At 37.3% G+C, this 18,026-nt stretch overlaps 1 protein-coding gene across 4 annotated transcripts; it reads right to left on the bottom strand.

Moving 5' to 3' along the window:
- On the bottom strand, nucleotides 1-16,708 carry LOC110107841 (probable beta-1,4-xylosyltransferase IRX10). 4 transcript variants are annotated; one of them, XM_028700732.1, is made up of 5 exons: nucleotides 16,400-16,708; nucleotides 2,081-2,469; nucleotides 1,721-1,962; nucleotides 369-908; nucleotides 1-192 (listed from the first exon to the last, which is right to left on the bottom strand). In XM_028700732.1, exons 1-4 carry the CDS (start codon nucleotides 16,503-16,505, stop codon nucleotides 395-397), a joined length of 1,251 nt encoding a protein of 416 aa, XP_028556565.1. In that variant the 5' UTR covers nucleotides 16,506-16,708; the 3' UTR covers nucleotides 1-192; nucleotides 369-394. The 4 variants fall into 4 exon arrangements, with proteins under 4 accessions (XP_028556565.1, XP_028556564.1, XP_028556566.1 ...); XM_028700731.1 differs by having other exon boundaries at nucleotides 1-180; XM_028700733.1 differs by having other exon boundaries at nucleotides 1-173.
- Nucleotides 16,709-18,026: the final 1,318 nt, after the last annotated feature.

Below are 18,026 nucleotides of genomic sequence, written 5' to 3'. Positions count from 1 at the left end.
TTTATTCTCTCTTATACATAAGGTGTGTACAAGAGAGAAATTAAAAATTAAAAAATTAAAAAAAATACTTCATGATTTCACTTGATTGAAGTCCGGATGAAAAACTGCGCCCAAACTCCGTACATAATAATCTCTCCATGACCACAAGCAGAAATCACCATTTCTTCTCAGGACTGCAAGCTTCAAAGCCATCTCAAAAATTCAAAAATCAAAACATTCAGCTGGAATCTCAGATCTATTAACAAAAAATAAATTTTATATCATAACGGTAAATTTTCAGTTCAAACTTTTAGAAAACTACAACGAAAACAGGAACCTACATAACGTTCTTTAATAACCAGGCTCAATAAAAAATAAATAAAACATACCACTCGAATAACAGCCATGGCTGTCACTACCAAGGTTTCAAGTCACCCACTGGACCCGCAGTCCAGTTCAACTTCAACTGTCCAGGTTTCAGGTAAATGATCTCGTCGTGCGGGAGCTTGCGAGCAAGCCCATTCAATACCTGATGGAAGGCGTCACCAGGTTGAGCAGGTTGGGGGAAAAGCATCGCCTGCTTCATCGAAGGGTTGGCGAGCAGTCTCTGCTTCCTCAATATGACCTCTGCAGGAATAGATGTAAGAATTGTATCCAGGCTCGGGACATCCTTCTCCGCGACAAAGACACCGATCTCCTCCCATGGGATTGCATCGGCAAATGGTAGCACAATGTCATCTGCAATGATAACTGGAATGCAGCCAAAGATCACAGCTTCGACCAACCTGGGACTCCATGGTGCCCAGCCTAATGGGCAAAGGCAGAAGATAGCACGTTGCATGTCTTCATAGTAGGTGGTTGGATGCTCTGTGGAAATATCAAATAGCGGATTATCCTTGAAGTTCTCCCAAACTGATGCCCTTGCACCCCTGCAGATGTAGATTAAATTCAATCGGGGTCGGATCCAGACTTAATTTTCAGGGGGGCAAACTAATAAATAAAAGTGTAGAGTTTTTTTTTCCATAAATATCCTTATAACTATTTTTTTTTTCGAGGGCGCTGCCTCTTGACCTCTATTTGTTCATCGTTGTACGCTTCGCAAATATGTCAGGGGTCCAAGGGAGCAATGCCCCTGACGAGGTTCGACCTGCCTAGTCATGTCATGGGGTCAAGGGGCAGCACACCTATGGGGGTTTTGGGTAGTAGCGCCCTCGGAACAAATCTTAGTTGTAAGGAAATTTTTGGATTCTCTTTACTATTTCTCTTTCTATTTGGTTCATAGTTCCCTAACAATAACATCTCTACACAATGTGTTTAATTATGTTGGGCAATTGCCCAAAGACCATAGTATTTTAAAACTTTTTGGTTAGAGGAGGGGGGGGGGGGGGTGTTGGCCCAAAAACTCTTTTCATCAACACTACACTATAAAATTTTATGTGTTCTTTCTTATTACTTTTATCACATTTTATTTTTGCACATTTTTGTGATATGATATGTGGTCGAAATGTCTATTTTTTGTTATTATAAAATTATTTCAATTTTTGTATCAAAAGGTTTAAAATTCTTGTTTGATTAAGAAATTTTTTAAACTTCCATTTCACCCCACCCCCCCCCCCCCCCCCCCCTCAATTTAAAATCTGAGAAAAGGTTATGTGACTTGATTCGAACCAATTAACATCAAATATTTAAGCTCGCCAATGGATTTACAACCAACCATCTAATGGAACACATGGTGTCTTACCTTGCATAATAACCGCCCTCGGGATCATTTCCAACATCATAAAACAAACCTCTGAAGTACACAAAGATTGACCGTGGAATATCTGGAGGAATCAAGTGGGCTTGCATCTTCTGCGGTGGAGCATATGGAGGGATGGTGATGGAGTTGTCTTTCAAACAAACATGGTTCCTCTGTCCAAAGGTTTGAACCAAGGTTGCACGCTGCAGCAATGGCAGAATTCCTCTTTCAATGGCTTTTTCTTCCTACACATCCAAAAATGAAAAAGTTAATAATATCATAGACTCTAAAGATGGCCCATGCTGAACACTTTTTGCAATGGCAAATAAGGCGAAGAGGTTTACACAAGTCATTTTCCTTAACCTGATAATGGAAGCATGCTCCGAAGTCATGAGGTACAATGAAGAAATGGTCTGCACCTTCTGTCCTATTCCAGTAAGGCCAGTTAGAGGAGATCAATTGTATTGCACTTCTCATCATTCGTGGTGATTTGAAAGGCAAAGGGAGGCCATTTGGCGTTAGATCACAAGTAGTATAAACAGGTGTGTAGAACCAATCAGCTTCGTCGGGGTTCAGAGTACGGACTGGACTGGACATCAAGAAACGGTGCATGAAGATCTCAGCAGCAAACATGTGGGTGAGGCATCTTGGATCCTTCTGCAGTATCTTCTTGTTGTATTTGCTGGGAAGCTCATATACAAACACCTTCAATCTTCCAACAGGATCATCTTCAAGAACGTCACCAGCACTACCTGCATTAAAAGGACTAATATCACTACACGAATAACCGTAGCCACCTTATGCTCTTAAGAAACACAAAATGCAAGTTGATAAAGATCCATGAAGCAGACTATCTCAATATATCTGCAAAGGTGATGGGGGGGGGGGGGGGGGGGGGGTGGGGCTGGCCGCTAAGGTTGAGGTGGCAGGTGTGATGGAGGCTTAGAGGTTGACAGGTTCAGCGATGGCGTTATCAGCTTGTCCAGCTTCTAGACATCTATAATTCTCAGAAGCCATGAGAGGTGATTGAAGGTCAGGAGGAAGGAAAACTTATTTTGGGATGTTCTTGGCTGCTATTCTTCAAGGATCTGATAGGCTGAGTTTGGTTGGAAAACTAAGTTGGTAGTTTGAAAAAAAAAATAGCTGGGGTGGTAATACTTCGGCCATAGCTCTAGCTAATAACGCGGGTTTTAACTCAAGAACAAAGCACATTGAAATTGATTTTCACTTCATCCGGGAACATCTCAAGTCTGGTGCCATAAAAATCACTCATTTCAGCTCGAAGGATCAAATTGCAAATATTCTCACAAAATCTTTTTCAGCAACTCGCTTCACCGATCTCCGCCGCAAATTAACTATTCAACCATGAATGCTTAATTTGAGGGGGTCTGTAAGCACATCATTACACGGCAGCCTGCTTACGTGTCCTATTCCTTGTATTATCTTGTATTCTATTTCATGGCCCTTACGGTCTCTTTAAATAGCTCTTGTACTGCCTCTTGTAAATATATTCAATTACTATTTTCCTCTGTCTCTATCTCCATTCTTTCTATCATTTCATTTCCTTCCTCGCCAGCGGGTCTCTCAGTGAGTTTGGTGGTAACAAATTTGTGGAAGAGGAGACCAAAAGTGATGCTATCTTTGGTAACTCTAGTAGTTCTAGAAGGGGTGATTTGAGTTTCGGGAGATGCACTTAAAGATGGTGGTGTTGCTGGAATACACAGTGGAAATAAGCTGAGGGTTTGTATCCGTTGAGGGTGGCAATATGTTAAGCAAAACTATATCCCTTTGGATTCAAATATGGTTCAAAAACAAAGTCAAAAATAGCTAAAGAATTCAGAAGAACACCCTCAAGACTACAAAACAGTTATTAAAGTCTCTCATAGAAGAGGAAAGAGATAAGTTATGAAAGAATATTACACACAAAAGCTGAAGAAACGCTACAACAAAACAACATTTATTCACATGCGGTTCAGCAATACAAGCATATCTGCATCAGCCTGCAGTTCAGCCACACTATCAACATACAGTTCAGCCACCCAGCCGAATCGGTAAGCCCTCTTAAACCCTGACCGAACCTACTTTTACTTATTTTTATTTCTTACTTTTTGAAAGCTGCCATAACCCCTTTCTAAACCCAAAACCTGTTCGTGTAAGCCTTATAAATAGCACATAACAACTGTAATTCAGAGGATGGAAAGAAATTTTCTACTTCTTTCAACTTCTTCTTCCCTTTAGTTCACACCTACTCTAAAGATGCCTTCTCCTTCTTGGCCTCCAAGAAGGTTAACAAATGGTGATCTCGTTGCACTGATCTACAGCCAAAACATGGGCATTTGTTTTTCCCTTCAACTAGTTGCGGTACAGCAAACTTGCTGAAGCTGCCCTTGTCACCAACTCCTATTTCAAGACCAGGCAAATAATTGTTTTCTCCTACCGCCGAATCTTCATCATCTTCAGACGGCTATATTGATGTCCAGAACATCCCATTGCCGCCTGTACTTGAAATTCCAGACCAATTTGCATTGCAAGAAGCCATCAGGTTCTCCATTACCACTGTTTTCTGTCAATCGCTGCAGTTTTCTCTTCCTATAAACAGCCTTCTAATTTCTGCTTTTCCACAGCTGCAGTTTCTTGGACTCAAGAACTCCATCTTGGACCATATCAAGTCACCTCCAGGCTCCGGCAATCTTTCAATTGGATCTAAAAAAGGGGGTTCAGCAGAGAAAATGATTGGCAAATCAAATTCGGTCATTGATCCAACATGAATAATGCAGATTTGGCAAATCAAACCACTTCTTGGCCTCCAAGAAGCTTAAAATACACTACCTTAGGTCTTAGTGTAGGATTCACGACACAGGTAATATGATCTCTCAAGTGGTAGCAAAATGTTATTTGGGTGTGAGTTGGGCTCAAGTAGCAAGGTGCGAGACATCTAGTCTCGGTGAAAGAGGAATAGACCAAGGGCATTCTAATTTGGATCCGGACAGTAGTTCTACTCATATGTCTTTAGATGATGGAAAATGTTTGGCTAAAGAGGTGGAGCATTGTGTGTTTCTATCTGCTATGGAACTTGATAATGTCTTGGAGCTATGGAGAGATGCTTTAATTGGTTGTCTACTAGGAAAACCACTAGCAGTAGAAGTGATGAGTTGGTTAGTTCATCTAAGCATAAAATAGTGTACTTTAGATGGCTATATGATGGTATTTCTGAATGAAGTTTGCTTCATCTTTAACTTTGAAAGAGAGTCAGAACAGATTTTTTTTGTTTTTTTTTTATCATTTTTTTATAGAGTCGGAACAGATCGTAATTGGATGAAGTGGTCGTGAACAATTGCCGGACAAATCCTTGCTTTAGAAGCATTAGGCTTCATTTTCATCAGTCCCAACTTTCTTTGGTTGGGTGAATCTTCAATATAATCTCAAGGGAATATAATATAGAGTTTTCAATCATGTATTCATGGCATGCAAAGTGGTTAGAGATCTCACTTACACATTGGTTGATTATTCATCTGTGCTATGGTGCGTACAAAACTATCTTAGCTGGTTAGATTGAGTATTAATTGGTCATCTCTTTGGAATGGGCAACATATTATCAAAAGGTAAAAGAGATTCAACTTTACTTACATTCTCAATGGCTAAGGAAAAGGCTTTTCTTTTTGTTATGAAATCTAGAAAGCCAAAATGAACTAGCATTTTAAGGTTAGTTATGGTAGATCCGAATTTGTCAGTGGATAACACGTAACTTTTCTAGCAAGCAATATTTTAGATAGGAATTAGATAACCTAGCAAGACTTCGATAATTATTGATCGTGAAAGAGAAAGAGGGTGGAATGTACAATATGTTTAGAAAAAATCTCAAAATCTTGAATATGCCAAAAGATCTTCGAAGTATCATAGGATCCCAAATGTACCTCTTCACTCTTTATTTATATGGCTTGGAGGACTATAGGAAAGGCTATAAATAATCAGGGGCGGATCCAGCTTTTTTCAGGGTGGGCAAAAATATTTTTTTTGTGGAGGATGGGCAAAGATGCTTAGGATTTATAAAATGAGGGCAAAAATTTTTTTTGAGAGGGGGAAAAATGCCAAAAATACCCAAAATATTCCAAACAATCCCTCTAAAATAAAAAATAAAAAAATTTTTTTTTTGGGGGGGGGGGGGGCATTTGCCCCCCCTCAAGTCAATGGGGGTCCGCCCATGTAAATAATGAAAAAGTAAAAACTACAACTACAATATTTAGTAACCACCAATTACAGACTCTACATGACATGTGACAAAAGCTGGCACGTGCTTGTGTGGTTCTATATTTTTCAATATAAGACCTCAGTCTCAAGAATAAAAATGCGGGGTGAGTTGCCCAAGAAGAGTCCTTTGAAAAAGATCATGTAAGGCAAGTTTATGTGGACTAGTCCTTCGCACATGGAGGTGAGTTCTTGGGGGTATTATGGCCTCTGAATGCAATGGGCCGGTCCATGGGAGTGATGATGACCGTGAGTTGAGAATTGTTCGCATCCAAGGAAGACCATTGAGGTGTGTGCTTCTTGTAACTAAATTGGGAGTTGTCAGCAAGAGCTTGATGGCTCTTTCGATGGCGAAGATCTCAATAGGCTGATCTCTATCAAGATGAGTGCCCTACTAGTGTTTGAAAGATAGTGCAGAAGTTCCTTGGTATGGGTACTTAGGGTGAGGTGACTCATTGATTTAGTTGATTTGGATGAGTCACTTCTCCTGTTGGAGAGCGCTTTAAGTAGGTGATGTAACTGTTTTAGACGAGTTCTCTTGGAACCTATTAGGTACCTATGAAATACCTCCATTGACATGTATGAATATACAAAATGTGTTTGAGAGCAATAACATTTATTATGGTTCATCAGCTATGTTGCACCGATACACCTATTTATGAAGCCATGTTGTATCGGACATGTGTCGGACACAGATACATGTCTGATACGGCACCGATACGTGTCGGATACATCAAAGCCGTATTCAATTAAAATACTATTTAATTTCAAAAGGACACGCATATCGTTGGTTGAAAGACGAAAAAAATTTGAAAAAAGACGCATTATATTTACTTCCGCGGTTGCGAGCAAGGTTCTCTCATTTTCAAACCCCCGAGCCATTTACATTTATGTTAGTTTACTAGAAAATAGGATATTAGGGCATCAAATTATTTTGCATTTGTAATGCTTTGATTTTTATTTCATGTATTACAAAAATTATGTTATTGTGGATTGCATCTCTTCTTAAATGGGAAAAAAAGAAGTTTAACTCTCATATGGTATTCAGTAAACATGCAACCAAATCATGCAACAACATAATTAGTGGAATCATGCCGCAAAATTCTTATTAGGCAATGAGTTTTAACTCTTCCCTTGATTCAATGCTTACTTTTATTTTGATATTATAAGCTACTAGGATACAAATGATGTTGCTTTCATTTTTTTTTTTTGTCATTTCAAATATTATACTTTGATTGTTTTCTTAATTTTTGTGTATGATTTATAAATAATAATGTCGTGTCTGTGCCGTACCCGTATCTTGTATTTTTAAGAATTAATGTGTCCCGTATCCGTATCGTTAGTGCAATATAGTTCATCGGATATAGGAGTTTATTACTTCATAATATTTTTTTATTTTTAAAGAATAATTTTAAAACAAACAAAAAATAGGAATACTGAAAGAACAATTAACAAGAATTGATAGAGACAAATCAAAGAAAAATACATGAGGCAAAATAAAAATACCATGGAGTACAAGCTCAATTGGCTTGCTTAGCCAAAGGCTTGGTGAAAAATGAGAAGTGACAATATTTTTTTTTTCTTATTATAAAACCTCTTATCCACCAACTGATGAGGACATCGTCAGCATTTTTTGACACGTGTACAATCAGGAGACGCCGGAGATCGACGGCTACGATCATGAGTTTTATTTTGAGTCATTTCATGTAGTAGTTTATGTTATTTTCAATTTTTCCGCTTTTGCCCTTATGAGTATTTGGTCGCTATTGTAGCCCAAGGGGCATTTTAGTCTTTTATTTTCTTTGTCATTTGGAGGCCTATATATGGCCCTTTTCTTATGTAATAGTTAGTTTTGGATGAAATGAAATTAGCTTTGTGTTCTCTTTGTTATGATATAATTAATTCTAAAATTAAATGTCAGATTTTATTATGCTTAATTAACTCCTTGTGGTCCCCACTCATTTAAATTCTCAAGCCTCCTCTCTCCTCTACAAGTGGCCGGCCCCTTAATGGGCTTTTCTCTCTCCCTATTTAAATTCAAAGACCCACCAAATCAGCCCATAATTATCTCCTCAATTAACACCTCTAGCCATTAATGGATTAATTTGAAATTTCAAATTAATCTCCCTCCAAAACCCCTTGAAGCTGAATTTAATTCAGTTTTCTAATTTTTTTCATCTTCCCCTTGCTCACGGCCAAGCCCCTCCCCTCACTAAACCTCCACCTTTCCCCCCCTCAAGAGCTCAAGAAGAGAGCTCGCCACATCCATGGAAGGCCGACCCCGACATCAACCACGGTCCACAGCTTCGTCTTTGATGATCAATGAAGAAAGGATAAGACGTTGGATGCTCTCTATTCATCCAATGAACTACCCGCCACCGGCTACCACTCCAATGGACTACACTTTGTGCGCCATTTGTCTCCTAGTGGCATCGCTCGGTTGATCTCAATCTTCCTCCATTAAAGCACCACCAACAAGAGAGTGAGTGAGAGACCCAAGGTGAAAAGTTCTATTTGTTAATTGTGGATTATTGTTTCTCTCCATAATATTACTATCTAATTCTATGTTGTCAATTTGATATTGTCCCATTAATCTAGTTGTAACCACATGCCTTACTTAATTTCGACTTGATAATTCCGAGAACTTAATTCGGGTAAGCATTAATTCTATAACTAGCAAGGCTTTAACAATCTTATATTAAAATCCCCAAGCAGTTCTTGTTTCCATGCATTACGTTTCACATCACCAACACATCGTCATTTAGAGTGCTCCCATCAATATTAGAAGGATACAATGAATAATGAGCCTTTGTGTCTTCACCCAAAGAAGAGAGATGAACTTCCATAGCAAAAGGATCAATGTCCACATTATGTGTATAAGATGTTGATTTTGAAGTTGAAAGAATAGTAGAAACAAGCACATCAGATGTAGCTTCCAAAGGAAAGATTGGTCCTATATTTTGAAAACAAACCTCCACTGATGAAGGAGCAACAATTATGAATGAGGGAGGTAATAACCAGCTGGGTGATTTTCTTAAATCAGGATGGGCCTCAAAACATTTGGAGTCTATGTGCCAAAGATCTTACAAAAAGAGCAATATTGATTGATGCCTAAAATTCAACCTTCTGCCAATAATGATAAGACAATGTACCAATCCACACTTCCTTATGAAGAGAAGAGGTAAAATTTAATTCCACTAGAACCCTAGCTATAAAAGGCCTACAAAGACGGGTAGTATGGAATCAATTTGCAAATGTTTGCAAAAAATTTATCCCAACAAATATAAAGTTCGATTGAAGTAATGTAACTGTAAACTAGACAAAATCACCTAAATAGTAGTGATAGATGATTCCTCAAAGGCATTATAATGGGAAAACCACTTCAACATTCGCATCGAAAAGCCACTGTCGTAGTATGCACAACACTCTTGGGTTTCTTTAGAGATTTTATTGCAACCTCTTTTACTTGTTTTTTTTAATGGAAACCACCTCCAATTTCAATAAAATCTGATCTAAGAATAATAAATAAACAAATATGAATATTGATGGGGACATCAGAGCTTGGAGAGTTTATCACTGTAGAGGCCGGAGATCTACAGCCTTGATTGAGTCTTTATATTTTTAGTTTTCATGTGTTGTAGGAGACTTATGTGATGTTATTTATGTTATTACAGATTTACTCTCACTTGAGAGAGCTTTTGTGTTATTTGGCCAAGGGCCTTCTAGTCTTTTGTTTCTTTCATGTTTTTGGTACCTATATATATGGCCCATTATTTTCTTGTGACGATGATGAATATTTGATATAAAATTTTTGATTATATGCTTTCCCTTCTCTTGGTGAGTTGAGTTTGTGAGTGAAGTTCTTTGGAGAAAGGCAAAGCAACACCCAACAACCGTCTCCGTGGCAAGGTTCTTGGCTTTTTCCTATCTCTTTTCTTACCCCATCTTCCTTCCAAACAGTCCACCGAGCACTCCAACCTTTCCAAATAGCCAACCGAACATTCCAATCCTTCTCAAGCAGCCACCAAGACTTCCCACCCTTTAAACAACCGGCTGAACCCTTCCCTTCCCCTCCACATAGCCAATCAAGCTTCCCTCCTTCCGAACAGCCTGCCAAACTTCTTGCTGATTTCCCTTGGCCAACCAGCCTTCCCCTTGCCTCTTGGTATTCACTCCACCTTTTCCCCTTCCGAATCCTCATTAACTCCATTTAATTAAATCCCTTCCTATTCCTTAGTTGTTATCTATTCCCCTTCTCAATCCTCATTAATTCCACTTAATTAAGTTTTCTCCCTTTCCCAAGCCTAACTTTTCCTTTTCCCAAGTCAACTACTTCCCTTCCCAAGCAAACCACATCAGCCCTCTCTCTTTCCCAAGCAACCAACCCCACCTCTCTCTTTCCCAAGCTTACTTTTCGCTTTCCCAAGCCAACCACTTCCCTTCCCAAGCAAGCCACATCAGCCCTCTCTCTTTCCCAAGCAACCAACTCCACCTTTTCACCTCCCAAGCTGATTTCTCCACTTCCAAAGCCTCATATAGCTGAAACTTTCTTTTCCCCCTCACTATTCTACCTTTCCAAGGAAATATAGCTTCTACTATTGCAACAAGGACATTGATTCAACAAAGAGTAAGGTTTCAAGGGCTATCCAAGGAGGAACTAGCCGTCATTTCATCAAGGACTCCATTCCTCCCATTCATGAGCTAAGTATCAAACCCTCCCCTTGTTCTTCATCTAACTAAATATTGGACTTCTCATTTCATCTATAGTAGCATCATCTCATATGTGTTGATTAATCCATCAAGCCCTACTTAAATTTGAGTGATCGAAAACTCGAGTGAGTAGTCCCTTAGTTAAATCTTGGACTTGTGCCAACTCATGTTAGCTAGTCTAAATTGATTCACCTATCTTTATTGTTTAGCATTTATTTGTTAGTTTCTTGCTATCACATGATCTAATAGTTCAAATTTTATTATTGTTCTTAATGTTTTATGAAGTTTATTTTATTGTCTTTGATGTTATCTTAGCATAAATCTCTAATTGCATGACTCATTTTGCTTGGTCTTGCATCAAATATACATGTTTAAGTGCTCAAGGGAGGGGTGTCTATGAAGAAATTTGACCTAAATAAAGTGAAATCATGCACTTTGACTTTTCTTTGATTTTGATTATTAAGAATTAAAAATGAAAATTAAGATAGTTTACCTTGATAAAAAATTAGAAAATTTAGATATAAAATTATACAAATTCTTCTGACCATTTAGTTTCCCATCAAGTTTAAAAGATGAATGAAAGTATATGTTATGATATTACAGTTATAGTAATAAAATTTATTTTTCAAAGTTCAAATCCAATGGTCCTTTTTTTTAATGGTCCTATTTTAAATATTAATCCATCCATCAAAATTTTATTCAATTTGAGACTTTAAGGATATAGGAAAAAAGAGAAGCTTGTCTTACAAAAACTAGGTTATAATTGAATTTAAATTTTTTTATTTTTTTATTTAAAAAAACAAAGTGCCTTGAAATCTTGGATATAGCAACTCAATAACTAAATAAATAATCATTTCTTTTATGACTGTTTAATTTTATGATGCAAGAGTAATCAAATCAAATGAAAATTTTTGAGCTTGTAGAAAACAACATATAAAATAACCAATGTTTTTCATTTGAAGGATATTCTATAAAAGTAACACTTTAAGGTCAACTTAGTTTTCTAGAAGTGATTAAAGGTCCATTTTGGGCGACTATACCTTTTGGTAAAGGTGCTTACAAAGCAATAATGGGTAAAAAAACTGTCTTAAAAGTTGTTGTAGAAATTATAATTTCTTTTAAAAAAGCCAAACAAATTCGGTTGTAAAAATCAACTTCTCACCAAAAAAAAAAAAAAAAAAAAAAAAAAAAATCAAAAAGTACTAGCCATATGAAAGTGGCACTAACTTGAAAAGCAAAGCTATGAAAAAGACATCCCTAATAGACCTTAAATCTCACTTCCAAAAGTCAATTCAAGCGTTTAAAAAAAAGTCAATTCAAGCATTTGTTTGGTTAAAATTGAATAGAAATGAATTCTGATTTTCTAAACTCGCCCTTTAAAAAGGTGAGAAGTAAGTTTCAAACTTAAAGGCTAAAAACTTAACTTTATTTTTGCATTTTTTTTCTTCAACAAAAATAGAATAATATTACATTGATGAGATGATGGGCTAGAATATTATTTTATTTTAAATGATAATAAAATAAGAGGATAGGTAAAAATGAAACCCATTGTAGCATAAACAAACATAAAAAGCTAAATTCAAAAGTGAGTTTCTATAAACAAACAAATATTATTGTTAAGTCACTTTAATGTGATTCACTTCTGGAAATGAGATCCAAATACTTCCACACACTTACAATGAAAATAATTGGCCTTTGGGCAAGGGAATAATAAACAATCCTTTTTTGCATCAAGTTTAATCAATAGCAAAGATTCATAAAATGTGATAAAATTCGATCAACAATAGCTTTTATGTTGTAATCAACATACATAATCTTGATTTATATTCAAAAGCAATAACCTGGAAAATAAATAATATGGAGAATAAGCTTTGGTCATATATATATATATATATATATATATATATATATATATATATATATGTAAGAAAAAGAGCAAATACAATGGAAGAAATAAAAGATAAGTTAATTGATAAGGTCTAAACATTTATCATCCTACTAGATAAGTTATTAGATAAGACATTCTCTTATGTTAACAGCTTTTACAATTTAAAGAAAATATAAATATTCTAATAAAAAATGGTAAATAGGATTTAACCATCATCTTTACAAGTCTTGGCTGTCCAAGCCCTATTCCCATTGATTATTCTATGGAAAGCTCCTTGATAATGTCCATTAGGATTTTAAATCATTTAATTTGATCGTTTATTTCCTTATTGTGAATTTTGAATACAGAATAACCTCAAATTCTTTCTTTCCATGATGTGGTCAACCCACGCATGATATTTGGATTTTTTGAATGTTGTTTTTATCGCTTGAAAAGTTCATCAAGCCTCTCGTAAAGTGCGGAAGTCTACGTTTCCTAAGTCCCTCTGGAAGGTCCTTAAAAGTGTTTTGGAAGTTTCTCAAAGGCTCCTTTGGAATATTCTAGAAGATTCTTGGGTCTTGTCTAAAGTTCTAGAAGTTTCATCTAGAAATTTTTTGGAATCTTTTCTTAATATTTTGACGTGCACTTGACTGGCTCTTTTTTGGTGTTAAAACCTTCTGGATCACAATCATGGATGGTGATCCATGCTATAACAATTGTTAATCCATCAATAACTTATTGTTTCCCCAAATAATAATGACAGGATTACATGCAAAGCTGATGTGAAACAATGAAGGAATTGCGTGCGGAAATTTAAATGAAGATTAATTAGAGCGTTGCCAATACAAACTTATCACCAATAAAAAGGAAGGATTAAAAAGTATTCTAGTTAATCAATTTGCTTAGGCGAAGAGTTGCTTCAAGATAACCAAACAATTCATAACATTCAAAGATAAAAGAAATACTTAATGCTCATAACAAAAATCCCACAATTAATAATGAGAAAATTCACCTCGAGCACCTTCTCACTCATTCACTCTTTGGCTTTTAGCGGAGAAGAAAGAACCACACGAAGATGGAGAGCACCACGACAGAAAAGGAGGCGAAGGACTTCGTTACCGGAGAGATAGCCGCCGGTGGAAATGGTGGTTGATGGCGCCCGGTGATCGTCCAAACGTAGTCTTGAAACTGTCGGTCGATGACGCGCACAAGAGATGGGAGAATTTGCTCCAAGTATTCGCCAACTGTGTCTTCGTGCTCAAATCCCACGTCAAAAAACGGCGATCGGAGGATGTTGAGGCTTCCGTCGGCGTTGAACACAAGCCCCCACTCCAATTCAGGATCCGACATTCAACATTGAGGAGGGGCGGGAAGAAGAAAAGGGAGGAAGAGTTGGGCCGTGAGCTAGGGAGAGGCAAGGAGAAAATCTGAGTTTGAATTTCTGATTTTCTTGGTTTGGAGGAGAAGTTATTTAATCATTAAACTTTCCCTAAACCAAATTAAGAGGGGGCGGCTATTAGGGAGGGAAATTAAGAGGGTAATTAGTAGACGCCTAGGTGGCAAGGAGAGAGAAACGGCTAGGTGTGAGGGGCCGGCCAAGCAAGGGAAGAAAGAGGGGAATTTTGCTTAATTAGTGGGCCCCATGTAATTAATTAAAACCTGATTTTAACTTTCAAATTTTAATCAATTAGGGAGATTTAAAATTTGAATTCAAATGGGATGAGATTTCAATTAAATCTATTCCTAAATGTAGGGGTTACTTTAGGAAAGAAATAATTAATGAATTAATGGCAAGAATTCAAAATTCAAGAGGGAGTGGGTGGCGGGATCTCACCAGGGAAGAGGCGGGTTGGGCTACTGGGTGTGGCGGCCTGGCTGAGGCCGGCGGCTGGCACAGCCGGCGGCAATGAGGGCGGGTGAGGGTGGATCGGCGGGACAGGGTGAGGGGAATTTCGGGATTGGCTGCAGGGGAAGGGGAAAGCGGCCCAAGGCAAGGGGGAAGGGGTGGATTGGTGGAGGAAGTGGTGGGGAAAGAAGAAAATAGTGAACTTACAAGTAAAACCAAGAGCTCGCCGGGGCGGGCTATTGGGTATTTCGGGTGGAGCCTCTCCTAAGTCTCCTCTCTTTTTCTCAAGCTCTCAAGCAAGAAGACAAAAAAAAATCTCAGAAATTTTTTATTAATCAAACATTAACCCCATACAATAGGAAGACACCTCTTTATAAAGGCCTCCAAAACATGAAAATAAAATGACTCACATGCCCACCGGGCTACAACAAACACTAAGACTTCATAAGGGCAAATAGTAACTAATGCTTGAAATAAAAATACATGGAAAATAACATAGAAAATAACATGAGATGACATGGCAACATCAGAAATATAAGCTCCCAATCGTAGCCGTCGATCTACGATTCCTTTGCCGGTAAACCTGCCTCAAATGTTTGTTGATGACCTCATCAAAAGCATTCCAAGGTGTCATAGGAGGGGTAGTTGATCATCTATTTTGGGAGGATTCTAAGATGAATAAGTGGAGAATCTACTTAGTTGGAATAAGTTTGGTTCAATTCAAATTAGATTGGTCAATCACAATTATGCCCAAAAAATCACAACCATTCAATTCATCACTGTGACATGTGTTGATCATCATCACCTAGTTAAATAAATTTTAAGGGTGATGGGGCATTGCATCCATGGTTACTTTTAAGTGTTCATGGTCAACATACAACAAACCTAGAGGCTACATGAATTGATCACCCATGCAACAAGGCTATCAAACCTTACATGACACGTCCGCATTACCAAATGACATCTTTACTTGCCAAATTGCATAATCCACCAAACAACCTCATGGTTAGGCAAAAGATAGGACTATATGTAACTACATTCAACCGTTCTAAGGTTCGGCTTTCTTTAAAGTTTTAGCTTAGAACTAGAAAAGAGAGCCGACCCCAAGGGTGTCCCCACTTAGTCTAGGAAGATTGAACGCTTTATAAGAATTTGAACACCCACAAACAGCTTAACATATTTTTTCTGATTGATTGTGCAGAAAGCAGCCTCAAGCAGCATATGCCTATCCTTATCAACTCTCTCAATACATTGAGCATATCTCCAATGCATTAATCACTTGGGAGCGTATATATCAAACAACCGGCTATTCTTAAAAATAATCATGAATGCCCATGCACTCATAAATACATATAAACTGGTCAACATAACTAGTCTGAGAACCATTGCCAATCACAAAATAATACACATTAATAACACTAAGCCACCCAAGCTATTAAGATACACCGTCATCAAAACTATCCCAATGGACCTCCAAGATAGTTTCTGTTCAAATTGAAGCGTCACAGACAAAATAAAATTGAAATTCCGGCACATTCTCAACCATTTGGGAAGCCTAACGCTGACAGAACCCTAGATTGACATTTGAAGTTCCTAGCCAACAGAATTTTGATGAAAAAGAGATAGCATTAACTCCAAGCAACCCCTGAACTCAAGCAAACTTATATAATGATAAAATCACGACATAAAAAGTAAAAGCAATCAACAAAATCTAGAAAAGCCAGCAATTTTCAGCTTAAACTGTTATCTACCAAATACACATGCACTAGGAACTCAATCGTCATCCCCGTCCAACAAACATTTCTATACAACTATGAGAAAAACTTCATCCTTCACATGATCAAAGGTCAAACGAAGTAAACCACCGGTCAACGGCCATATAAAAGCACAGCCAAGCTTAATCCAAATTAAGCTAACCGAGATCCACAAAAAGAAGAAAACACAATCAATATAATCAAAGACAAAACAAAACAAAATCCAAAATCAATGACAGAAATGAAGGCCAGAAACCCACCTGAGATCCTCTCTGTTCTCCGGCTTCTCTCGAATTCTCTTGCTCCAGTTCTCAAAGAGAGCAGACAAAACAAAGCCAAACTAAAAGCCCACGCCCTGTGCCTCATCTCCCTTCTTCCCCTTCGAGGCACGATCGCCACCTGCCAACTGACAAGGAGAAGGGAAAACCCTAAAGCTGCTTCTAAATAGGAAAGCGGAGCACTTCGGAGCAGAAAGGGGGGATCATTGGGAGCCGGGAGGTCAGCCGAAGAATGGTCCTGTAAGATCTCCCTCAGCGTGCTTGACGATATCGATCAAGTATTTCCGGGAGATTTCAACTTTCAAGCGTGTGATTTACTGAAGTTAATTGGCGGGGGCCAAAGAGATAAATTTTGGTTGTTAAAATTAAATTTCTTTCCTTCCCAATTATATCTTAATAGTGTCCGTTATTTTTTTTAAACAAATATATTTAAATATTCATTTCCAACAATAACTCTTTTTAATTTTGAACTATTTAATTAAATTTATAAATAAAATAAAATTGATTCATATAATTAAAATATATACAATTTAAGAGAATAAAATTCAAAGAAAATTCGGACCTTACTTTATAATAATTACAATATATTACAATCATAATAAATACAAACAATAGATTATAAGATAGATATAATAATATGAAAATCAATAGTTATAACCAAGGTTTTCAGAACCGGACCGGACCGGCCGGTTCGACCGGTTCAACCGCGAACCGGTCCGGGGAGAAGGAATAACCGGCTGATTCAAGAACCGGGCAAAAACCGGTTTAAATTCCGGTTGAACTGCCGAACCGCCGAACCGGGGGGTTATGAAATAATCGGCCGGTTCGTTAATGATGAAATTTGATCCCTTGATCTGCGATCCAACGGCTTAAAATTTTTCGTATCGGTACTTCGTATAAGTGTCGCTACTCAACTCGTCTCCTGTATACCCTAGCATACGCGAACGATTTATAGATTTATTTTGATATTTATGTTTGAATTTTGAAGCTTACTTCATATAAAATTATGAACATTTTGTGTGATGACAAAAGTTATGCATTTGTTTATGTTTTATTGACTTATTTGAAGAGACACTTATAGTATATGCTATTTGTTTATGTTTCATAAACTTAATTGATGTCATGTTTATGTTATTTTAATTAGGAGCTATGAAAATAGAATGTTGAATGAATGAATTACAGGAAAATTTGTTTTTTATTTTATTTTTTAAATAATTTTATGATTTATTACGTCATCCAGTTTGACCCCGGTCGAACCGTGAACCTCTCCTTCCACCGGTTCGTTGTCCGGTCCGGTTCTGAAAACCTTGGTTATAACTTAACATAGTGTGTAATATAAGAACTATTTATATATAGAACTAAATGAATAGAAATAAAGATTTTTATAATATAAAATATTTTCTTGCTATTTGTCTATCGGAGTTGGCATAGTTGTAACAATGATAAGAAAAAATTATAATAAAAATGGCATGAGAGTGATGGGCACTTGGCCCTAAAAGTAACTTTGTTATAACCTTTCACTAAGCATTGACTACATATCCATTGCACAGCATCTTCTTACATGTTAGAGGTCTTATATTTTTTTTGGACAACCACGCATTTGTTTCAC

The sequence above is a fragment of the Dendrobium catenatum genome, unplaced genomic scaffold (assembly GCF_001605985.2).
Source record: "Dendrobium catenatum unplaced genomic scaffold, ASM160598v2 fragScaff_scaffold_1583, whole genome shotgun sequence".
Classification (NCBI taxonomy): domain Eukaryota; kingdom Viridiplantae; phylum Streptophyta; class Magnoliopsida; order Asparagales; family Orchidaceae; genus Dendrobium; species Dendrobium catenatum.
The sequence above is the reverse complement of the archived record's forward strand: the minus strand, read 5'-3'. Positions and strand labels throughout refer to the sequence as shown.